This window comes from Clavelina lepadiformis, chromosome 2 (assembly GCF_947623445.1).
Source record: "Clavelina lepadiformis chromosome 2, kaClaLepa1.1, whole genome shotgun sequence".
Classification (NCBI taxonomy): domain Eukaryota; kingdom Metazoa; phylum Chordata; class Ascidiacea; order Aplousobranchia; family Clavelinidae; genus Clavelina; species Clavelina lepadiformis.
This window is the reverse complement of record NC_135241.1, coordinates 8,454,414-8,479,993: the sequence shown is the minus strand read 5'-3', so window position 1 is coordinate 8,479,993 and position 25,580 is coordinate 8,454,414. Positions and strand designations below refer to the sequence as shown.

The window sequence follows — 25,580 nt, the reverse complement described above, 5'->3', positions numbered from 1 at the left end:
TAAAGAGTTATAGTTTTGAAAGTATGTCCGAGAAGACAAAAAACCTCTGCAGTATGTATTTGCAAGAATGTATGCAGAAGTATGTTAATTTGACTTGCTGCTTAGTTTCAACTTCTTATTGCTAAAAAATTTCAGAGAGGTTATAGTCATATATGGAGAAGACATGATTCGATTGGCAACTGACCCTGACACCAAAGAACCAGCTGCATTCGGTGGCGGTGAAAAGCTTACTCTTCCCGAATATATTTACGGTCTTTCCGTGGAGCGTATCGGAGATTACATCATTGTTAAGGCATGTTAATCTAAATTTGTGTTATGTTCACCCATTCCTTTTGAAGTGTTTGAAAAACGTTACCTTAAATGCTATCGACAATATCAGTATCAAATGTATCTATACCGGCAATTCTAGTGTATCTACTATAGCAGCAATTTTTATCATTATTAGGATACGCCTGGCAACCTTTACATAAAATGGGATGGTAAGGAACAGATCTGGGTTCACGTAGATGAAGATCTGTTTGGAAAAACTGTCGGTCTTTGCGGTACATTTAACAGGTAGGCTATATAGGCTATAGAACATTTTTTTGTTAAGGTTGGCCAGGAAAATGTATTTTTTTCTTTTTCGAGGTTGCATTTCAACATTTAATTTCCATTTTGCAGAGATTGCTCTGATGACTTCACTATCCTTGATGGTGGCAATCAGCGAGTAGTGACAGATATCACTTTATTTGCTAACAGCTGGAAGACTTCGTCTTCTTGTGCTGAAGCTGGAAGTGAACCATTCTGTGTTTGGGGACCATCAGCAATACACGAGGAAAGACTTTTAACCGGTTAGTTTTGAAAAATCCTACTTGCTATTTTTATTTTTTTCTGCTATAAACGCCGTTCTGACAATGAAATTTTATTGAGCTAGCTTAGCTTAGAGCAGCAACCCATTTCTAAGATTTTTACAAAATTATCTATTTTCCACGGCAGCTAAACTATGCACATGTACGTATTTATATACAATACCTATAACAATTAACGACAACATTTTTATAGGCAAAGCGATCGAAATGTGCGGATCAATGATGGACACCATTTGCAAAGATGTGGTTGATCCAAGTACATACTTCGAATCTTGCAAAGAAGATGTATGTTTCTACAGTGCTCATCCTAACTCAGTGTGTTCCTCAATGGCCGCTTATTTCCGAGAATGTACACGCCGTGGCGTTCATGTTGAATGGCGCAAAGATGGTTTATGTTCAGTCGATTGTCCCATGGGTAAGACCGGTTATTTGTACTGTATAAAGTGGGAAAGGCTTCGATGGAGCTGAAAAATGTTTTTAAGACCCCAACATTCTTAATGTTTTATGTTTTAAATAAATCAGGTATGATTTTTGATCATTGCGGCTCGTCATGCCCACTTACGTGTTCCGGACGTGAATACAATTGCGAAGACAGACACTGCATTGATGGATGCCACTGTCCAAGTAGCACATATCTGCATGACGGTGAATGTGTTAAGAAATTCAACTGTCCTTGTCAATTTGGTGACAAGGTAAATATTTAAGAACTATATTTCTCTGTTCTACGGAAAGGTTTTTTGATTTCGTTTGGCAAACATTTGCTGTTATCTGTAGCTTTAGCAATAGAGCATGCGATGCTTGAAATATTTAACACCCTTCCTTGATAAACAAATATTATGCATTCTGATTTTTACTTTATAAAATAACTGTTTTAACGTAAAAGCTTGTGAAACCTTATGTTATAATTTCCTAAAAGCGTTAATATATTTTGCAGACCTATCAGCCAAAGAGCAAAATAAGACGCGATTGTAATCAATGTGTTTGCGCTTATGGCAAATGGGTGTGTACCAAGAACACTTGTGACGGGGTTTGTCGCACATACGGAGATAGGTGCGGGTGAAAGTGTGACTTTAGTGCCATGTTGACTTTTTCTACTGAACCTATCAAAACTTATTTTGTAAATATATTTCGAAATAACATGATGGTGAAAAATTTATTTTGTGCTTATTGCAGGCATTATGAGTCATTTGATGGAGCAGAATTCAATTTCCGTGCGGACCAAGATTGCTCCTACATCTTGGCGAGATCCAGCGGAGTGCAAGATATTTCTTTCGAAATAGTCATCGAAAACCACCATTGCACGTGAGTAGGCCTGCTTGTATTTAGCTACTTCTGCTCAGAGCATTGACAGTAGTCATGAAAAAACATGTAGGTTTGTAAGTTTTAATGAGTTGCCAAGTATCACGGGTTTATACAATGTTATATTTATTCATTCTGCAATACATCTATATATTTTATAAAGTTCAACATCTGTTGTATATTATCATTTAGATCAACTAGCGGCAGCGGAGTAAAAGAATGGCAACAGTGTACAAGAAATTTGGGTGTTACAGTGAATGGCGTGTCTGTTAAATTGATGTCAGGGGGGACTGTTCTCCATAAAAATGAAGAAGTCAAACTTCCCTACGTGTCGGAATCTTTTGCTGTTGAAGACATAACTGCTCAATTTCAAAAGGTATAAATCCTATACCTTTCCTTTGTTGTCTTAACAAACACTTACGTTCTTAAAACTGACGTAAAATTAACATGAGGTTGTTTTTAGATTACTATCTGGAATGGAATGACAATCTTGTGGGACAAGAAAACCCGTTGCTTTATTCGTGCCAAGAGCAACATGTGCGGTTTGCTTGCTGGTTTGTGTGGTAACTTCAACTCAATCCAAGACGATGATCGTTGGGCTCCTGATGGGATAACTCACGAAGACGTTTATGAATTCTCTAGTCTTTGGCAGGTATGCTGTAAATTTGACATTTCATTTTATTGCAAACATATCTTTGATTGCCATATTACTGATGGTAACCAATTGTTAATTCCTATAATGTACGAGCAATTTATTTATAAAATACTGTATTACGATATATTGCTCTTGGTTATATTGAGGTTTGCGCTAATTAGTTTTCTTTGATTTATTATCTTTTATTACCCTTATTAATATTCTTTATAAAATCAGACTGCTACTTGTCCTGATGCTCCAAGATTTGACCCAATGTTAGATCATCCTTGTAAAGTGCATTCGATCAACAAGCCATTGGCCAAGGAAATTTGTGCCAAACTTCGTAACCCACCGTTTTTAAAATGTCATGATGTTATTGAATATCAGGTGAAGAAAATTATTGAATAAAGAATCAAATGTGGTTAATAGGCTATAGTATTCATAGCGTTTTGTGCCATTTACGCTTGCACATCATGTTTCCATTTTTCAGACTTATTATGATGCCTGCTTGTACGATTACTGCAGTTCCCCAACCAAGGAAATGGCTTGTGACATTTTTGCAACCTACGCTCTTTCCTGCAGCAAGCAAGGAGTTGTTTTTGATTGGAGATCGGAAGCCGGATGCGAAGTAAATCGCATTATAATAGGATCTTTTTCGTGATCACATTTACTTTCTCAGACAATTCATCTGAGAAACATTTCGCAATTTTAGGCACAATGCGAAGGCGGTATGGTTTGGTCGGAATGTTCCAGATCGTGCGAGGCGTCCTGCGGAGCAATCCACGAGGGCATCCCATGCAGCGAGGAATGTGTACCTGGTTGTGCTTGTCCAGATGGTCAAGTTCTTGGCTATGAGGGAACCTGCATTGCTGTGCAAAACTGCCCTTGCTTCTTTGACGGCGAGAAATATTTGCCATCTGATTCGCACATGCTGGTAACGCTTATGGCCATGACATAGCCTACTCAAGGCATCCATTTTCAGAAATTGTACGCTCATCATAGTTTATTGTGCCTTACGTGTTTTCAGGATTGCAATGTTTGTGAATGTCACAAAGGAAAGTGGGAATGTACAGATAACTACTGCCCTGTAACGGACGAATGCAAAGAAAACGAAGTGCGTTTGTATAACGTTTGTTATGACAATGATCACGGTCACCTTTGATCGTTTTCACGAATCACGCTACTTTTATTTTACCTTTTCGATAGGAATTTGTCAAATGTAAATGGGAACAACAAACAACTTGCTTCAGTATGCATCTTCCTCGAGACGAACCAACAAAACCAGAACACTGTTATTCTGGATGCCAGTGCAAGGAAGGTATGACGATTGAGGTTTTATTGAGATTGCTTTTATTTCTATAGCTTTTCAAATTCTAATTATTGTGTTCCTGTGTACAGGTTTCGTTCTAGACGAAACTACCGGCGATTGCGTGACAAAAGAACAATGTCCCTGTATATACGGTGGAAGGAGTTACAAAGAAGGCGAACAAATGCACAAAGATTGCAACACGTGTAAATGCTTAGGGGGCGTTTGGACGTGCACGGATGAAATTTGTCAAGGAGAGTGCCACGCTTATGGTGCTATGCATATCACAACGTTTGATGGTCATTATTACAAATTCGGCCAAGTACGGGTTCTTGTATGAATTAGCATTTTGTCCCTGATATCATTATTAGCAAAACGAAGAACGTTGATAGTCAATTAAATTTATGCATTTCATCTTAAACGGTTCTGAAATTTACGCTGATCGAAAATTGCTATAGAATGCAGACCTGATTTGTTATTTCATATTACCAATCTGCATTCCATGGTATAGCCTAATATGTGAATTATTGTCTTTCAGCATCCGTAATGAAAAACATTTTATGTATTGTTTAGAATTGTGAATATGTTTTGGCGAAAAATACCGAAGAAAATCTACATAACTTCCGTATTAGTGTAACAAACGTTCCTTGTGGATCACTTGGAACAGTGTGCAGGTGAGTAATTCTTATTATTAAGTATACAAGAAAGGTACTGCAGAAGTTAAAGTTGTTTTAAGTTGGACATTTCTCGGCCCATATTTACAACTATCAACGAAGTTTATTTATTGACTTCTTCGTCGTGCTGGGTTGGTCAAATCAACAAACTATAATACAAACTTCATTGTATTGTACGAGGCAGTGTTGCTTGTTAAAACACAGTCTTGCCAACCAGGCGTGAAGTTATGCATCATCTATGCCGCGTATTGTGTTCATCGCAAAATACATGTGATTTCAGCAAGTCCATAACCATGGTGGTAAATCCAGGAACAGATGAAGAAGACAGTATAACTCTTGTCCGTGGGAAAAGAGTTGAAATTGGTCGTTATTCCAATTTCACAGCTCGTTTTGCCGGTTTATATGTTTTCATCGATACACCAATTGGTATAACCTTGCAATGGGACAAGGGCACGTCCATCACCGTTAAACTTGCCGGGGAACACTCTGGTAAAGTGGAAGGTCTTTGCGGGGACTACGACCAAAACTCTCAGAACGACTTTAAGACAAGCGGTAAGATTAGCAGCTACTGCAGATTTCAGCTTAACATTATCCTTTAAAATTTTAATTCAAGAAATAAGTTTCCACGAGTTACGTGTAGAGTTAAGTTTGTACAATTTTAACTGATACGGCATTGAAACTGATTGCTAATAATAATGAAATAAACAGGAGGCATTGAAACTGGTGACCGATTGATTATGGCGGAGTCGTGGCAAGTTGGAATGTGCAGTGACCCAATCAGTGTTGAGGACGTTGATGGTTGCGCCAACAATCCAGCACGTCGTTCATGGGCTGAGGCTCGTTGCGCAGTCCTTAAAACAAAATTTGCTGATTGCCATTCTCATGTCAATTATGAACCGTATTACGATCGCTGTGTTTTCGACACTTGTGCATGCGACACAGGTGGAGAATGCGAATGCTTTTGTACATCTATTGCAGCATATGCCCAAGCTTGTAATAGTCACGGAGTCCATCCATATTGGCGTACGCAAGACATGTGCCCCATGCAGTGTGATGGCTATCGAATATACAATCCTTGCGTTTCTGCTTGCCCTGTGACCTGCGACAATTTCAAAACAAGAGCAAAGGTATAGTTCTTTTGTGCGGTAACGCACAAGCGCGTAATGGGATATGATTTATAATACATGCTTTGATATCGAAACTCATACTTTTTGATAGATTGAAGAAGAATGCAAGGACTCTTGCGTTGAAGGTTGCTCCTGTAAAGGCAAGCTTGTATATGATCGCAAGGAAAAGTGTTGCGTTGAAAGGTCTTTTTGCATTTGCAAAGTAATTGATGGCGTGCCATATGGAGATGGTGACAAAATTTACACCATGTCAGATGAATGCAAAAGCTGGTAAGCGAATGTTATAAGTCGATATTAATCATAGTTTTTACAAACAACGATAGGTTTATGTTTTTTTTTAGGGATAGTAATTCATAACATGGAGAATTTGTGCTTGTTCGACTGATATTAAAGCACAAACGTTATGTAAGCATTCTAAAGAACTCTTTGCATTGCAGTTATTGCATGGATCACGAAATTCACTGTCTCGGTTTACCTTGCCCCAATACTTACTTACCTCCAGAAATGCCTTGTACTATTCGATATTGGTTGCGTAAAGACACGCAGAAATACAATCCTTTCTTGTTGAGACCTTCTCGAGAAACCTGCGCTGTTGAAATTGAAAAAGCAATTGGTAAATTTCAAAAATTGCCCTTGTCAACTGCTGCATTCAGCGAAATGCGTATTTGAATTTATCGTTTGTTCTTACCATTTGCCAGAGACGTGTCCACCAGAACAACAGAATCCATGTGGATTTAGGTGCAGCAACTTGTGTCATTCATGGAGTGCTGCTACATACGAATGTATACATGGAGCAAGGGATGAATGTTGTTTTAATTGCGGGCAAGAGTTCGCACAGTGTTTAACCGGGCAGGTCTTACGCGATCGATCTACTTGCATTTCGCCACAAGATTGTCCTTGTCTTCTTCCTAATGGAAACATTTTAGCGGTAACGTACAACTATATTTATATTACGTATATTTAGGTGCGCAATCTAATAATTTTGAGTGCAATATGGTCTAATATTTATTGTTTTCCTGATATTGGTAATATCAAAAAACGTTTTTTGGGTGAGAATATTTACGAATAACAAGGTGTGATACGTCGTACCAACTACTATCACAAAGCAAAAAGATAAGGATTAAATATTGGTTGAGAAAACAGTCATTATTAAGCAATCGCTGTTTGCTACTCTGTATATAAAAGGCAAGTGATCGGGTGATCAATTGTCTCATAATACAAATATATTTATAAAGCCCGGTGACAATTGGGATTGCCGAGTGACTTGCATTCGATACTACTGCTGGAATAATGCACTGGAAGAGTCGGTGCTAAGTGGCTGTAAACCTGAAATAGAAGCAGACGTGCATAAGGATGTGGTTGAAGTAACCACAGAAATAACCGCAGAATATCCTAGCTACACTGCAAATTCTGTCAAATATCCAGAGAAAGAAAACATTGCTGTTAGAAAGGATGTTGATACTACGCAGCCAGTTATCGTTCAGGAACCAGAAGTGCCGATTATGAAAATGGTAATGGCTGCCGATATTTTTGATGATAGTTTAACGCTAGAATCCATTTTATTGTAAGAAGTATACTTAATAGGATACTTTCTCTTGACAGGTTGAGAAAGGTTATGCAGATGTTTTGTCCGATTTGACAAACCTGGAAGTAGATAAAATGACGTACGATCAAGAGCATGCTCAACATGTAGAAACGTTGCTGAGTGCTGTAATAGACAAAGTTTCTGATGAGCAATTTATTACTGACTCTTCATCCGATATCGATTCTTTTTCAACCAGTCCTTCTACGGTAGTAGCACCCAACGATTTTTCCTCTTCAGTTCCTGCGCTGGCTTTATCTGAGGATGGAGAGCACGTTCCTTTAACCGACGTGACTGTCACGGTATCGGACTCCATCAATGCAGAAGAGACCACAGTAATTTCAACACCAGCATTTTCCTACTCCATTATTAGCGAAAAAGCAATGTGCGTTGATGTCAATGGGATCGATCGAGCTTATGGTGAATGCTGGAGAAAATCAAAGGATCCTTGTCGAGTCTGCACTTGTTTCGATCATCAAGAAATACAATGCACGACGCAGGAATGTAAACCTGACCCTGTGTGTGACGCTGGAGAAAGACTTGATCTTGAAAGCGCCGACGAATGCTGCAAATCTTATCGATGTGTTAGAAGTGAGTACAGCGTTTTTTCCGTGTCGGTTGTTTTTAGTAACGGTTTACAGAGGAAGCTAGTTATAACTTACTGCAAATAACGTTTAAAACGAGACTAGGCAACAAAAGATGAATTGTGGTGTTAATATCGCAACTTGGACATGTTCCGTTGCGCGATTTAAACACTGAAATCTTGCATTCGTTTCCCCATGCACGTTATTTTGTAGTAAAAAAAGAATACTATGCAATAGCACAAACTAAATGATGACTTGTAAGCATTATGTTAAGATATGAAATATAAGTACCAAAGTTTCAACTAAACGTTACGTTATCTACCATTGTTTCGTATATAGTATAGTTACGATTCAACATAGGCATGAAGAAAATAAATTAAAGTATTAAACAAATTAAGATTATGTCACAGTGACGAGAATAAATAAATAAATACGGGAAGCCAGCAATTAGCATTAAGAATGTACCTTAATACACAATTTTTGGTAAATTTCGACATATCGAGATCTTTGCGTGCTTTGGAACTAACAGAACAGATTTTATGTAACTAAAATTCCAATTAAAGCGAAGTCGAGCTTACGAGTTTCCACTGCTCTTTATAAAATGTATGCCGAAACAATTATTATCGAATAAATTTAAGGAATAAATATTTCTGTAGATTGTAAAACAACATATCATGACGTGGTTTGTTAAAAACGTAATTATAAGTGCTTCAAACTTTCAGATGAATGCGATATGACCACATGTGAAGAAAGTCCACCACGATGTGAGTATTACGAAGACGTTGAAACGAAGAAAGTGGATGATTGTTGCGTGCATTACAAATGTAAATGTGCAACTAACAAGTGCCTTCCTTTGGGTGATCCCGAATGCCCAAAAGGAAGTGTTCGCCTGGAAATAGATACGGAAAGTTGTTGTCCAGTTGGAAAATGCGTAGTAGTAAACGAAGATTACAATGTCATCCGACCTCTCAGTAATATACACAAGTACGACGAAAACATGCACATAGAGGGCTTGGATATGCCTCACAACTGGTTGGGCGGAAACGTCCAACAGCCTTCATCTAACGCAGAAATATATCTTCCAAAGAGCTACGAAATTAAACCAACATTCATTTCAGGAACGAGCGCTATTACCGGGAAGGTCCTAAACAAAATAACTGAAAAACAAAGTGATCAAAGTTACATAAATCAACAGGGATTGGATACAATCAATGGTGTTTTCGAACCAATATTATACGATAATGATAAAGTCCTTGGAGGCAAACCAACAACATCTGGAGATACTACCATCATAAACAACTTGGTACCATCTACGCCAAGCATTTTCGGATTGCCATGTTTCGGTGATGTCGATGGAAATGTCGTACCAGGAGTTCCAAGTGGTGAATATTACGATGAAGGAATCATTCCAGGATCCGGCAAGTGGGTACCAACGCCAGGTGATATTGATGGTAAATCTGCACCTTGCGCCCCAGCACCTGGAAGCGATGTGATTGTACCAAGCTTCGGTCCTTTCGATTTCGGTGCTTTGCCACAGCCAGGTAATGCTATTGTTGACGCAAAGACGACACCCTCAACACCGTGCGATTTGATTACTGGCGACGGATTGGTACCACCAAGCGGCCTTGTTGCACCCATACCATGTGGTGGTGATCAAGTGTTTGGAGGTAAACCAGGAACACCCGGAGATACTACCATCATAAACAACTTGGTACCATCTACGCCAAGCATTTTCGGATTGCCATGTTTCGGTGATGTCGATGGAAAGGTCGTACCAGGAGTTCCAAGTGGTGAATATTACGATGAAGGAATCATTCCAGGATCCGGCAAGTGGGTACCAACGCCAGGTGATGTTGATGGTAAATCTGTACCTTGCGCCCCAGCACCTGGAAGCGATGTGATTGTACCAAGCTTCGGTCCTTTCGATTTCGGTGCTTTGCCACAACCAGGTAATGCTATTGTTGACGCAAAGACGACACCCTCAACACCGTGCGATTTGATTACTGGCGACGGATTGTTACCACCAAGCGGCCTTGTTGCATCCATACCAAGTGCTGGTGATCAAGTCTTTGGAGGCAAACCAGCAACACCAGGAGATACTACCATCATAAACAACTTGGTACCATCTACGCCAAGCATTTTCGGATTGCCATGTTTCGGTGATGTCGATGGAAATGTCGTACCAGGAGTTCCATCCGTCGGCCATGGTGAAGGTATAGTCACGCCTCCAAGTGGAGCCTGGGTACCTACACCAGGCGATGGGTTTGGAAAATCTGTACCTTGCGCTCCAGTGCCTGGCAGCGGTGTCATTGTACCAAGCATCGGTCCTTTCGGTTTCGGTGCTTTGCCACAGCCAGGTAATGCTGTGGTTGACGCAAAGACGACACCCTCAACACCATGCGATTTGATTACTGGCGACGGATTGGTACCACCAAGCGGCCTTGTTGCACCCATACCATGTGGTGGTGATCAAGTGTTTGGAGGTAAACCAGGAACACCCGGAGATACTACCATCATAAACAACTTGGTACCATCTACGCCAAGCATTTTCGGATTGCCATGTTTCGGTGATGTCGATGGAAAGGTCGTACCAGGAGTTCCAAGTGGTGAATATTACGATGAAGGAATCATTCCAGGATCCGGCAAGTGGGTACCAACGCCAGGTGATGTTGATGGTAAATCTGTACCTTGCGCCCCAGCACCTGGAAGCGGTGTGATTGTACCAAGCTTCGGTCCTTTCGATTTCGGTGCTTTGCCACAACCAGGTAATGCTATTGTTGACGCAAAGACAACACCCTCAACACCGTGCGATTTGATTACTGGCGACGGATTGGTACCACCAAGCGGCCTTGTTGCATCCATACCATGTGGTGGTGATCAAGTGTTTGGAGGCAAACCAGGAACACCAGGAGATACTACCATCATAAACAACTTGGTACCATCTACGCCAAGCATTTTCGGATTGCCATGTTTCGGTGATGTCGATGGAAATGTCGTACCAGGAGTTCCATCCGTCGGCCATGGTGAAGGTATAGTCACGCCTCCAAGTGGAGCCTGGGTACCTACACCAGGCGATGGGTTTGGAAAATCTGTACCTTACGCTCCAGTGCCTGGCAGCGGTGTCATTGTACCAAGCATCGGTCCTTTCGGTTTCGGTGCTTTGCCACAGCCAGGTAATGCTGTGGTTGACGCAAAGACGACACCCTCAACACCATGCGATTTGATTACTGGCAACGGATTGGTACCACCAAGCGGCCTTGTTGCACCCATACCATGTGGTGGTGATCAAGTGTTTGGAGGTAAACCAGGAACACCAGGAGATACTACCATCATAAACAACTTGGTACCATCTACGCCAAGCATTTTCGGATTGCCATGTTTCGGTGATGTCGATGGAAAGGTCGTACCAGGAGTTCCAAGTGGTGAATATTACGATGAAGGAATCATTCCAGGATCCGGCAAGTGGGTACCAACGCCAGGTGATGTTGATGGTAAATCTGTACCTTGCGCCCCAGCACCTGGAAGCGGTGTGATTGTACCAAGCTTCGGTCCTTTCGATTTCGGTGCTTTGCCACAACCAGGTAATGCTATTGTTGACGCAAAGACAACACCCTCAACACCGTGCGATTTGATTACTGGCGACGGATTGGTACCACCAAGGGGCCTTGTTGCATCCATACCATGTGGTGGTGATCAAGTGTTTGGAGGCAAACCAGGAACACCAGGAGATACTACCATCATAAACAACTTGGTACCATCTACGCCAAGCATTTTCGGATTGCCATGTTTCGGTGATGTCGATGGAAATGTCGTACCAGGAGTTCCATCCGTCGGCCATGGTGAAGGTATAGTCACGCCTCCAAGTGGAGCCTGGGTACCTACACCAGGCGATGGGTTTGGAAAATCTGTACCTTACGCTCCAGTGCCTGGCAGCGGTGTCATTGTACCAAGCATCGGTCCTTTCGGTTTCGGTGCTTTGCCACAGCCAGGTAATGCTGTGGTTGACGCAAAGACGACACCCTCAACACCATGCGATTTGATTACTGGCAACGGATTGGTACCACCAAGCGGCCTTGTTGCACCCATACCATGTGGTGGTGATCAAGTGTTTGGAGGTAAACCAGGAACACCAGGAGATACTACCATCATAAACAACTTGGTACCATCTACGCCAAGCATTTTCGGATTGCCATGTTTCGGTGATGTCGATGGAAATGTCGTACCAGGAGTTCCAAGTGGTGAATATTACGATGAAGGAATCATTCCAGGATCCGGCAAGTGGGTACCAACGCCAGGTGATGTTGATGGTAAATCTGTACCTTGCGCCCCAGCACCTGGAAGCGGTGTGATTGTACCAAGCTTCGGTCCTTTCGATTTCGGTGCTTTGCCACAACCAGGTAATGCTATTGTTGACGCAAAGACGACACCCTCAACACCGTGCGATTTGATTACTGGCGACGGATTGGTACCACCAAGCGGCATTGTTGCATCCATACCATGTGCTGGTGATCAAGTGTTTGGAGGTATACCAGGAACACCAGGAGATACTACCATCATAAACAACTTGGTACCATCTACGCCAAGCATTTTCGGATTGCCATGTTTCGGTGATGTCGATGGAAATGTCGTACCAGGAGTTCCATCCGTCGGCCATGGTGAAGGTATAGTCACGCCTCCAAGTGGAGCCTGGGTACCTACACCAGGTGATGGGTTTGGAAAATCTGTACCTTGCGCTCCAGTGCCTGGCAGCGGTGTCATTGTACCAAGCATCAGTCCTTTCGGTTTCGGTGCTTTGCCACAGCCAGGTAATGCTGTGGTTGACGCAAAGACGACACCCTCAACACCATGCGATTTGATTACTGGCGACGGATTGGTACCACCAAGCGGCCTTGTTGCACCCATACCATGTGGTGGTGATCAAGTGTTTGGAGGTAAACCAGGAACACCCGGAGATACTACCATCATAAACAACTTGGTACCATCTACGCCAAGCATTTTCGGATTGCCATGTTTCGGTGATGTCGATGGAAATGTCGTACCAGGAGTTCCAAGTGGTGAATATTACGATGAAGGAATCATTCCAGGATCCGGCAAGTGGGTACCAACGCCAGGTGATGTTGATGGTAAATCTGTACCTTGCGCCCCAGCACCTGGAAGCGGTGTGATTGTACCAAGCTTCGGTCCTTTCGATTTCGGTGCTTTGCCACAACCAGGTAATGCTATTGTTGACGCAAAGACGACACCCTCAACACCGTGCGATTTGATTACTGGCGACGGATTGGTACCACCAAGCGGCCTTGTTGCATCCATACCATGTGCTGGTGATCAAGTCCTTGGAGGCAAACCAGGAACACCAGTAGATACTACCATCATAAACAACTTGGTACCATCTACGCCAAGCATTTTCGGATTGCCATGTTTCGGTGATGTCGATGGAAATGTCGTACCAGGAGTTCCATCCGTCGGCCATGGTGAAGGTATAGTCACGCCTCCAAGTGGAGCCTGGGTACCTACACCAGGCGATGGGTTTGGAAAATCTGTACCTTGCGCTCCAGTGCCTGGCAGCGGTGTCATTGTACCAAGCTTCGGTCCTTTCGGTTTCGGTGCTTTGCCACAACCAGGTAATGCTATTGTTGACGCAAAGACGACACCCTCAACACCGTGCGATTTGATTACTGGCGACGGATTGGTATCACCAAGCGGCCTTGTTGCACCCATACCATGTGGTGGTGATCAAGTCCTTGGAGGCAAATCAGGGACACCAGGAGATACTACCATCATAAACAACTTGGTACCATCTACGCCAAGCATTTTCGGATTGCCATGTTTCGGTGATGTCGATGGAAAGGTCGTACCAGGAGTTCCAAGTGGTGAATATTACGATGAAGGAATCATTCCAGGATCCGGCAAGTGGATACCAACGCCAGGTGATGTTGATGGTAAATCTGTACCTTGCGCTGCAGCACCTGGAAGCAGTGTGATTGTACCAAGCTTCGATGCTTTCGATTTCGGTGCTTTGCCACAACCAGGTAATGCTATTGTTGACGCAAAGACGACACCCTCAACACCGTGCGATTTCATTACTGACGACGGATTGGTACCACCAAGCGGCATTGTTGCATCCATACCATGTGGTGGTGATCAAGTCCTTGGAAGCAAACCAGGAACACCAGGAGATACTACCATCATAAACAACTTGGTACCATCTACGCCAAGCATTTTCGGATTGCCATGTTTCGGTGATGTCGATGGAAATGTCGTACCAGGAGTTCCAAGTGGTGAATATTACAATGAAGGAATCATTCCAGGATCCGGCAAGTGGGTACCAACGCCAGGTGATGTTGATGGTAAATCTGTACCTTGCGCCCCAGCACCTGGAAGCGGTGTGATTGTACCAAGCTTCGGTCCTTTCGATTTCGGTGCTTTGCCACAACCAGGTAATGCTATTGTTGACGCAAAGACGACACCCTCAACACCGTGCGATTTGATTACTGGCGACGGATTGGTACCACCAAGCGGCCTTGTTGCATCCATACCATGTGCTGGTGATCAAGTCCTTGGAGGCAAACCAGGAACACCAGGAGATACTACCATCATAAACAACTTGGTACCATCTACGCCAAGCATTTTCGGATTGCCATGTTTCGGTGATGTCGATGGAAATGTCGTACCAGGAGTTCCATCCGTCGGCCATGGTGAAGGTATAGTCACGCCTCCAAGTGGAGCCTGGGTACCTACACCAGGCGATGGGTTTGGAAAATCTGTACCTTGCGCTCCAGTGCCTGGCAGCGGTGTCATTGTACCAAGCATCGGTCCTTTCGGTTTCGGTGCTTTGCCACAGCCAGGTAATGCTGTGGTTGACGCAAAGACGACACCCTCAACACCATGCGATTTGATTACTGGCGACGGATTGGTACCACCAAGCGGCCTTGTTGCACCCATACCATGTGGTGGTGATCAAGTGTTTGGAGGTAAACCAGGAACACCCGGAGATACTACCATCATAAACAACTTGGTACCATCTACGCCAAGCATTTTCGGATTGCCATGTTTCGGTGATGTCGATGGAAAGGTCGTACCAGGAGTTCCAAGTGGTGAATATTACGATGAAGGAATCATTCCAGGATCCGGCAAGTGGGTACCAACGCCAGGTGATGTTGATGGTAAATCTGTACCTTGCGCCCCAGCACCTGGAAGCGGTGTGATTGTACCAAGCTTCGGTCCTTTCGATTTCGGTGCTTTGCCACAACCAGGTAATGCTATTGTTGACGCAAAGACGACACCCTCAACACCGTGCGATTTGATTACTGGCGACGGATTGGTACCACCAAGCGGCCTTGTTGCATCCATACCATGTGCTGGTGATCAAGTCCTTGGAGGCAAACCAGGAACACCAGGAGATACTACCATCATAAACAACTTGGTACCATCTACGCCAAGCATTTTCGGATTGCCATGTTTCGGTGATGTCGATGGAAATGTCGTACCAGGAGTTCCATCCGTCGGCCATGGTGAAGGTATAGTCACGCCTCCAAGTGGAGCCTGGGTACCTACACCAGGCGATGGGTTTGGAAAATCTGTACCTTACGCTCCAGTGCCTGGCAGCGGTGTCATTGTACCAAGCATCGGTCCTTTCGGTTTCGGTGCTTTGCCACAGCCAGGTAATGCTGTGGTTGACGCAAAGACGACACCCTCAACACCATGCGATTTGATTACTGGCGACGGATTGGTACCACCAAGCGGCCTTGTTGCACCCATACCATGTGGTGGTGATCAAGTGTTTGGAGGTAAACCAGGAACACCCGGAGATACTACCATCATAAACAACTTGGTACCATCTACGCCAAGCATTTTCGGATTGCCATGTTTCGGTGATGTCGATGGAAAGGTCGTACCAGGAGTTCCAAGTGGTGAATATTACGATGAAGGAATCATTCCAGGATCCGGCAAGTGGGTACCAACGCCAGGTGATGTTGATGGTAAATCTGTACCTTGCGCCCCAGCACCTGGAAGCGGTGTGATTGTACCAAGCTTCGGTCCTTTCGATTTCGGTGCTTTGCCACAACCAGGTAATGCTATTGTTGACGCAAAGACGACACCCTCAACACCGTGCGATTTGATTACTGGCGACGGATTGGTACCACCAAGCGGCCTTGTTGCATCCATACCATGTGCTGGTGATCAAGTGTTTGGAGGTAAACCAGGAACACCAGGAGATACTACCATCATAAACAACTTGGTACCATCTACGCCAAGCATTTTCGGATTGCCATGTTTCGGTGATGTCGATGGAAATGTCGTACCAGGAGTTCCATCCGTCGGCCATGGTGAAGGTATAGTCACGCCTCCAAGTGGAGCCTGGGTACCTACACCAGGCGATGGGTTTGGAAAATCTGTACCTTGCGCTCCAGTGCCTGGCAGCGGTGTCATTGTACCAAGCATCGGTCCTTTCGGTTTCGGTGCTTTGCCACAGCCAGGTAATGCTGTGGTTGACGCAAAGACGACACCCTCAACACCATGCGATTTGATTACTGGCGACGGATTGGTACCACCAAGCGGCCTTGTTGCACCCATACCATGTGGTGGTGATCAAGTGTTTGGAGGTAAACCAGGAACACCCGGAGATACTACCATCATAAACAACTTGGTACCATCTACGCCAAGCATTTTCGGATTGCCATGTTTCGGTGATGTCGATGGAAAGGTCGTACCAGGAGTTCCAAGTGGTGAATATTACGATGAAGGAATCATTCCAGGATCCGGCAAGTGGGTACCAACGCCAGGTGATGTTGATGGTAAATCTGTACCTTGCGCCCCAGCACCTGGAAGCGGTGTGATTGTACCAAGCTTCGGTCCTTTCGATTTCGGTGCTTTGCCACAACCAGGTAATGCTATTGTTGACGCAAAGACGACACCCTCAACACCGTGCGATTTGATTACTGGCGACGGATTGGTACCACCAAGCGGCCTTGTTGCATCCATACCATGTGCTGGTGATCAAGTGTTTGGAGGTAAACCAGGAACACCAGGAGATACTACCATCATAAACAACTTGGTACCATCTACGCCAAGCATTTTCGGATTGCCATGTTTCGGTGATGTCGATGGAAATGTCGTACCAGGAGTTCCATCCGTCGGCCATGGTGAAGGTATAGTCACGCCTCCAAGTGGAGCCTGGGTACCTACACCAGGCGATGGCTTTGGAAAATCTGTACCTTGCGCTCCAGTGCCTGGCAGCGGTGTCATTGTACCAAGCATCGGTCCTTTCGGTTTCGGTGCTTTGCCACAGCCAGGTAATGCTGTGGTTGACGCAAAGACGACACCCTCAACACCGTGCGATTTGATTACTGGCGACGGATTGGTATCACCAAGCGGCCTTGTTGCACCCATACCATGTGGTGGTGATCAAGTCCTTGGAGGTAAACCAGGAACACCCGGAGATACTACCATCATAAACAACTTGGTACCATCTACGCCAAGCATTTTCGGATTGCCATGTTTCGGTGATGTCGATGGAAAGGTCGTACCAGGAGTTCCAAGTGGTGAATATTACGATGAAGGAATCATTCCAGGATCCGGCAAGTGGGTACCAACGCCAGGTGATGTTGATGGTAAATCTGTACCTTGCGCCCCAGCACCTGGAAGCGGTGTGATTGTACCAAGCTTCGGTCCTTTCGATTTCGGTGCTTTGCCACAACCAGGTAATGCTATTGTTGACGCAAAGACGACACCCTCAACACCGTGCGATTTGATTACTGGCGACGGATTGGTACCACCAAGCGGCCTTGTTGCATCCATACCATGTGCTGGTGATCAAGTGTTTGGAGGTAAACCAGGAACACCAGGAGATACTACCATCATAAACAACTTGGTACCATCTACGCCAAGCATTTTCGGATTGCCATGTTTCGGTGATGTCGATGGAAATGTCGTACCAGGAGTTCCATCCGTCGGCCATGGTGAAGGTATAGTCACGCCTCCAAGTGGAGCCTGGGTACCTACACCAGGCGATGGGTTTGGAAAATCTGTACCTTGCGCTCCAGTGCCTGGCAGCGGTGTCATTGTACCAAGCATCGGTCCTTTCGGTTTCGGTGCTTTGCCACAGCCAGGTAATGCTGTGGTTGACGCAAAGACGACACCCTCAACACCATGCGATTTGATTACTGGCGACGGATTGGTACCACCAAGCGGCCTTGTTGCACCCATACCATGTGGTGGTGATCAAGTGTTTGGAGGTAAACCAGGAACACCCGGAGATACTACCATCATAAACAACTTGGTACCATCTACGCCAAGCATTTTCGGATTGCCATGTTTCGGTGATGTCGATGGAAAGGTCGTACCAGGAGTTCCAAGTGGTGAATATTACGATGAAAGAATCATTCCAGGATCCGGCAAGTGGGTACCAACGCCAGGTGATGTTGATGGTAAATCTGTACCTTGCGCCCCAGCACCTGGAAGCGGTGTGATTGTACCAAGCTTCGGTCCTTTCGATTTCGGTGCTTTGCCACAACCAGGTAATGCTATTGTTGACGCAAAGACGACACCCTCAACACCGTGCGATTTGATTACTGGCGACGGATTGGTACCACCAAGCGGCCTTGTTGCATCCATACCATGTGCTGGTGATCAAGTCCTTGGAGGCAAACCAGGAACACCTGGAGATACTACCATCATAAACAATTTGGTACCATCTACGCCAAGCATTTTCGGATTGCCATGTTTCGGTGATGTCGATGGAAATGTCGTACCAGGAGTTCCATCCGTCGGCCATGGTGAAGGTATAGTCACGCCTCCAAGTGGAGCCTGGGTACCTACACCAGGCGATGGGTTTGGAAAATCTGTACCTTGCGCTCCAGTGCCTGGCAGCGGTGTCATTGTACCAAGCATCGGTCCTTTCGGTTTCGGTGCTTTGCCACAGCCAGGTAATGCTGTGGTTGACGCAAAGACGACACCCTCAACACCATGCGATTTGATTTCTGGCGACGGATTGGTACCACCAAGCGGCCTTGTTGCACCCATACCATGTGGTGGTGATCAAGTGTTTGGAGGTAAACCAGGAACACCCGGAGATACTACCATCATAAACAACTTGGTACCATCTACGCCAAGCATTTTCGGATTGCCATGTTTCGGTGATGTCGATGGAAAGGTCGTACCAGGAGTTCCAAGTGGTGAATATTACGATGAAGGAATCATTCCAGGATCCGGCAAGTGGGTACCAACGCCAGGTGATGTTGATGGTAAATCTGTACCTTGCGCCCCAGCACCTGGAAGCGGTGTGATTGTACCAAGCTTCGGTCCTTTCGATTTCGGTGCTTTGCCACAACCAGGTAATGCTATTGTTGACGCAAAGACGACACCCTCAACACCGTGCGATTTGATTACTGGCGACGGATTGGTACCACCAAGCGGCCTTGTTGCATCCATACCATGTGCTGGTGATCAAGTCCTTGGAGGCAAACCAGGAACACCTGGAGATACTACCATCATAAACAACTTGGTACCATCTACGCCAAGCATTTTCGGATTGCCATGTTTCGGTGATGTCGATGGAAATGTCGTACCAGGAGTTCCATCCGTCGGCCATGGTGAAGGTATAGTCACGCCTCCAAGTGGAGCCTGGGTACCTACACTAGGCGATGGGTTTGGAAAATCTGTACCTTGCGCTCCAGTGCCTGGCAGCGGTGTCATTGTACCAAGCATCGGTCCTTTCGGTTTCGGTGCTTTGCCACAGCCAGGTAATGCTGTGGTTGACGCAAAGACGACACCCTCAACACCATGCGATTTGATTACTGGCGACGGATTGGTACCACCAAGCGGCCTTGTTGCATCCATACCATGTGGTGGTGATCAAGTGTTTGGAGGTAAACCAGGAACACCCGGAGATACTACCATCATAAACAACTTGGTACCATCTACGCCAAGCATTTTCGGATTGCCATGTTTCGGTGATGTCGATGGAAAGGTCGTACCAGGAGTTCCAAGTGGTGAATATTACGATGAAGGAATCATTCCAGGATCCGGCAAGTGGGTACCAACGCCAGGTGATGTTGATGGTAAATCTGTACCTTGCGCCCCAGCACCTGGAAGCGGTGTGATTGTACCAAGCTTCGGTCCTTTCGATTTCGGTGCTTTGCCACAACCAGGTAATGCTATTGTTGACGCAAAGACGACACCCTCAACACCGTGCGATTTGATTACTGGCGACGGATTGGTACCACCAAGCGGCCTTGTTGCATCCATACCATGTGCTGGTGATCAAGTGTTTGGAGGTAAACCAGGAACACCAGGAGATACTACCATCATAAACAACTTGGTACCATCTACGCCAAGCATTTTCGGATTGCCATGTTTCGGTGATGTCGATGGAAATGTCGTACCAGGAGTTCCATCCGTCGGCCATGGTGAAGGTATAGTCACGCCTCCAAGTGGAGCCTGGGTACCTACACCAGGCGATGGGTTTGGAAAATCTGTACCTTGCGCTCCAGTGCCTGGCAGCGGTGTCATTGTACCAAGCATCGGTCCTTTCGGTTTCGGTGCTTTGCCACAGCCAGGTAATGCTGTGGTTGACGCAAAGACGACACCCTCAACACCATGCGATTTGATTACTGGCGACGGATTGGTACCACCAAGCGGCCTTGTTGCACCCATACCATGTGGTGGTGATCAAGTGTTTGGAGGTAAACCAGGAACACCCGGAGATACTACCATCATAAACAACTTGGTACCATCTACGCCAAGCATTTTCGGATTGCCATGTTTCGGTGATGTCGATGGAAAGGTCGTACCAGGAGTTCCAAGTGGTGAATATTACGATGAAGGAATCATTCCAGGATCCGGCAAGTGGGTACCAACGCCAGGTGATGTTGATGGTAAATCTGTACCTTGCGCCCCAGCACCTGGAAGCGGTGTGATTGTACCAAGCTTCGGTCCTTTCGATTTCGGTGCTTTGCCACAACCAGGTAATGCTATTGTTGACGCAAAGACGACACCCTCAACACCGTGCGATTTGATTACTGGCGACGGATTGGTACCACCAAGCGGCCTTGTTGCATCCATACCATGTGCTGGTGATCAAGTGTTTGGAGGTAAACCAGGAACACCAGGAGATACTACCATCATAAACAACTTGGTACCATCTACGCCAAGCATTTTCGGATTGCCATGTTTCGGTGATGTCGATGGAAATGTCGTACCAGGAGTTCCATCCGTCGGCCATGGTGAAGGTATAGTCACGCCTCCAAGTGGAGCCTGGGTACCTACACCAGGCGATGGGTTTGGAAAATCTGTACCTTGCGCTCCAGTGCCTGGCAGCGGTGTCATTGTACCAAGCATCGGTCCTTTCGGTTTCGGTGCTTTGCCACAGCCAGGTAATGCTGTGGTTGACGCAAAGACGACACCCTCAACACCGTGCGATTTGATTACTGGCGACGGATTGGTATCACCAAGCGGCCTTGTTGCACCCATACCATGTGGTGGTGATCAAGTCCTTGGAAGTAAACCAGGAACACCCGGAGATACTACCATCATAAACAACTTGGTACCATCTACGCCAAGCATTTTCGGATTGCCATGTTTCGGTGATGTCGATGGAAAGGTCGTACCAGGAGTTCCAAGTGGTGAATATTACGATGAAGGAATCATTCCAGGATCCGGCAAGTGGGTACCAACGCCAGGTGATGTTGATGGTAAATCTGTACCTTGCGCCCCAGCACCTGGAAGCGGTGTGATTGTACCAAGCTTCGGTCCTTTCGATTTCGGTGCTTTGCCACAACCAGGTAATGCTATTGTTGACGCAAAGACGACACCCTCAACACCGTGCGATTTGATTACTGGCGACGGATTGGTACCACCAAGCGGCCTTGTTGCATCCATACCATGTGCTGGTGATCAAGTGTTTGGAGGTAAACCAGGAACACCAGGAGATACTACCATCATAAACAACTTGGTACCATCTACGCCAAGCATTTTCGGATTGCCATGTTTCGGTGATGTCGATGGAAATGTCGTACCAGGAGTTCCATCCGTCGGCCATGGTGAAGGTATAGTCACGCCTCCAAGTGGAGCCTGGGTACCTACACCAGGCGATGGGTTTGGAAAATCTGTACCTTGCGCTCCAGTGCCTGGCAGCGGTGTCATTGTACCAAGCATCGGTCCTTTCGGTTTCGGTGCTTTGCCACAGCCAGGTAATGCTGTGGTTGACGCAAAGACGACACCCTCAACACCATGCGATTTGATTACTGGCGACGGATTGGTACCACCAAGCGGCCTTGTTGCACCCATACCATGTGGTGGTGATCAAGTGTTTGGAGGTAAACCAGGAACACCCGGAGATACTACCATCATAAACAACTTGGTACCATCTACGCCAAGCATTTTCGGATTGCCATGTTTCGGTGATGTCGATGGAAAGGTCGTACCAGGAGTTCCAAGTGGTGAATATTACGATGAAAGAATCATTCCAGGATCCGGCAAGTGGGTACCAACGCCAGGTGATGTTGATGGTAAATCTGTACCTTGCGCCCCAGCACCTGGAAGCGGTGTGATTGTACCAAGCTTCGGTCCTTTCGATTTCGGTGCTTTGCCACAACCAGGTAATGCTATTGTTGACGCAAAGACGACACCCTCAACACCGTGCGATTTGATTACTGGCGACGGATTGGTACCACCAAGCGGCCTTGTTGCATCCATACCATGTGCTGGTGATCAAGTCCTTGGAGGCAAACCAGGAACACCTGGAGATACTACCATCATAAACAATTTGGTACCATCTACGCCAAGCATTTTCGGATTGCCATGTTTCGGTGATGTCGATGGAAATGTCGTACCAGGAGTTCCATCCGTCGGCCATGGTGAAGGTATAGTCACGCCTCCAAGTGGAGCCTGGGTACCTACACCAGGCGATGGGTTTGGAAAATCTGTACCTTGCGCTCCAGTGCCTGGCAGCGGTGTCATTGTACCAAGCATCGGTCCTTTCGGTTTCGGTGCTTTGCCACAGCCAGGTAATGCTGTGGTTGACGCAAAGACGACACCCTCAACACCATGCGATTTGATTACTGGCGACGGATTGGTACCACCAAGCGGCCTTGTTGCACCCATACCATGTGGTGGTGATCAAGTGTTTGGAGGTAAACCAGGAACACCCGGAGATACTACCATCATAAACAACTTGGTACCATCTACGCCAAGCATTTTCGGATTGCCATGTTTCGGTGATGTCGATGGAAAGGTCGTACCAGGAGTTCCAAGTGGTGAATATTACGATGAAGGAATCATTCCAGGATCCGGCAAGTGGGTACCAACGCCAGGTGATGTTGATGGTAAATCTGTACCTTGCGCCCCAGCACCTGGAAGCGGTGTGATTGTACCAAGCTTCGGTCCTTTCGATTTCGGTGCTTTGCCACAACCAGGTAATGCTATTGTTGACGCAAAGACGACACCCTCAACACCGTGCGATTTGATTACTGGCGACGGATTGGTACCACCAAGCGGCCTTGTTGCATCCATACCATGTGCTGGTGATCAAGTGTTTGGAGGTAAACCAGGAACACCAGGAGATACTACCATCATAAACAACTTGGTACCATCTACGCCAAGCATTTTCGGATTGCCATGTTTCGGTGATGTCGATGGAAATGTCGTACCAGGAGTTCCATCCGTCGGCCATGGTGAAGGTATAGTCACGCCTCCAAGTGGAGCCTGGGTACCTACACCAGGCGATGGGTTTGGAAAATCTGTACCTTGCGCTCCAGTGCCTGGCAGCGGTGTCATTGTACCAAGCATCGGTCCTTTCGGTTTCGGTGCTTTGCCACAGCCAGGTAATGCTGTGGTTGACGCAAAGACGACACCCTCAACACCGTGCGATTTGATTACTGGCGACGGATTGGTATCACCAAGCGGCCTTGTTGCACCCATACCATGTGGTGGTGATCAAGTCCTTGGAGGTAAACCAGGAACACCCGGAGATACTACCATCATAAACAACTTGGTACCATCTACGCCAAGCATTTTCGGATTGCCATGTTTCGGTGATGTCGATGGAAAGGTCGTACCAGGAGTTCCAAGTGGTGAATATTACGATGAAGGAATCATTCCAGGATCCGGCAAGTGGGTACCAACGCCAGGTGATGTTGATGGTAAATCTGTACCTTGCGCCCCAGCACCTGGAAGCGGTGTGATTGTACCAAGCTTCGGTCCTTTCGATTTCGGTGCTTTGCCACAACCAGGTAATGCTATTGTTGACGCAAAGACGACACCCTCAACACCGTGCGATTTGATTACTGGCGACGGATTGGTACCACCAAGCGGCCTTGTTGCATCCATACCATGTGCTGGTGATCAAGTGTTTGGAGGTAAACCAGGAACACCAGGAGATACTACCATCATAAACAACTTGGTACCATCTACGCCAAGCATTTTCGGATTGCCATGTTTCGGTGATGTCGATGGAAATGTCGTACCAGGAGTTCCATCCGTCGGCCATGGTGAAGGTATAGTCACGCCTCCAAGTGGAGCCTGGGTACCTACACCAGGCGATGGGTTTGGAAAATCTGTACCTTGCGCTCCAGTGCCTGGCAGCGGTGTCATTGTACCAAGCATCGGTCCTTTCGGTTTCGGTGCTTTGCCACAGCCAGGTAATGCTGTGGTTGACGCAAAGACGACACCCTCAACACCATGCGATTTGATTACTGGCGACGGATTGGTACCACCAAGCGGCCTTGTTGCACCCATACCATGTGGTGGTGATCAAGTGTTTGGAGGTAAACCAGGAACACCCGGAGATACTACCATCATAAACAACTTGGTACCATCTACGCCAAGCATTTTCGGATTGCCATGTTTCGGTGATGTCGATGGAAAGGTCGTACCAGGAGTTCCAAGTGGTGAATATTACGATGAAAGAATCATTCCAGGATCCGGCAAGTGGGTACCAACGCCAGGTGATGTTGATGGTAAATCTGTACCTTGCGCCCCAGCACCTGGAAGCGGTGTGATTGTACCAAGCTTCGGTCCTTTCGATTTCGGTGCTTTGCCACAACCAGGTAATGCTATTGTTGACGCAAAGACGACACCCTCAACACCGTGCGATTTGATTACTGGCGACGGATTGGTACCACCAAGCGGCCTTGTTGCATCCATACCATGTGCTGGTGATCAAGTCCTTGGAGGCAAACCAGGAACACCTGGAGATACTACCATCATAAACAATTTGGTACCATCTACGCCAAGCATTTTCGGATTGCCATGTTTCGGTGATGTCGATGGAAATGTCGTACCAGGAGTTCCATCCGTCGGCCATGGTGAAGGTATAGTCACGCCTCCAAGTGGAGCCTGGGTACCTACACCAGGCGATGGGTTTGGAAAATCTGTACCTTGCGCTCCAGTGCCTGGCAGCGGTGTCATTGTACCAAGCATCGGTCCTTTCGGTTTCGGTGCTTTGCCACAGCCAGGTAATGCTGTGGTTGACGCAAAGACGACACCCTCAACACCATGCGATTTGATTACTGGCGACGGATTGGTACC

The 25,580-nt window shown here is 46.0% G+C and overlaps 1 protein-coding gene across 1 annotated transcript in view; it reads left to right on the top strand.

Annotated features, from left to right (window-relative positions):
- LOC143444889 (uncharacterized) overlaps positions 1-25,580 on the top strand; it is a 90,247-nt gene that overhangs the window by 4,655 nt on the left and 60,012 nt on the right. The window contains exons 7-30 of the mRNA XM_076943683.1: positions 136-292; positions 446-555; positions 661-830; positions 1,042-1,263; positions 1,371-1,540; positions 1,783-1,898; positions 2,022-2,150; positions 2,340-2,523; positions 2,611-2,799; positions 3,019-3,168; positions 3,272-3,409; positions 3,494-3,715; positions 3,809-3,895; positions 3,988-4,099; positions 4,180-4,409; positions 4,661-4,761; positions 5,042-5,313; positions 5,470-5,888; positions 5,980-6,158; positions 6,326-6,501; positions 6,587-6,816; positions 7,124-7,399; positions 7,491-8,061; positions 8,777-10,267. Of these exons, the coding sequence (XP_076799798.1) occupies positions 136-292; positions 446-555; positions 661-830; positions 1,042-1,263; positions 1,371-1,540; positions 1,783-1,898; positions 2,022-2,150; positions 2,340-2,523; positions 2,611-2,799; positions 3,019-3,168; positions 3,272-3,409; positions 3,494-3,715; positions 3,809-3,895; positions 3,988-4,099; positions 4,180-4,409; positions 4,661-4,761; positions 5,042-5,313; positions 5,470-5,888; positions 5,980-6,158; positions 6,326-6,501; positions 6,587-6,816; positions 7,124-7,399; positions 7,491-8,061; positions 8,777-10,267 (6,101 nt within the window). The remainder of the gene's footprint in view (positions 1-135; positions 293-445; positions 556-660; positions 831-1,041; positions 1,264-1,370; positions 1,541-1,782; positions 1,899-2,021; positions 2,151-2,339; positions 2,524-2,610; positions 2,800-3,018; positions 3,169-3,271; positions 3,410-3,493; positions 3,716-3,808; positions 3,896-3,987; positions 4,100-4,179; positions 4,410-4,660; positions 4,762-5,041; positions 5,314-5,469; positions 5,889-5,979; positions 6,159-6,325; positions 6,502-6,586; positions 6,817-7,123; positions 7,400-7,490; positions 8,062-8,776; positions 10,268-25,580) is intronic.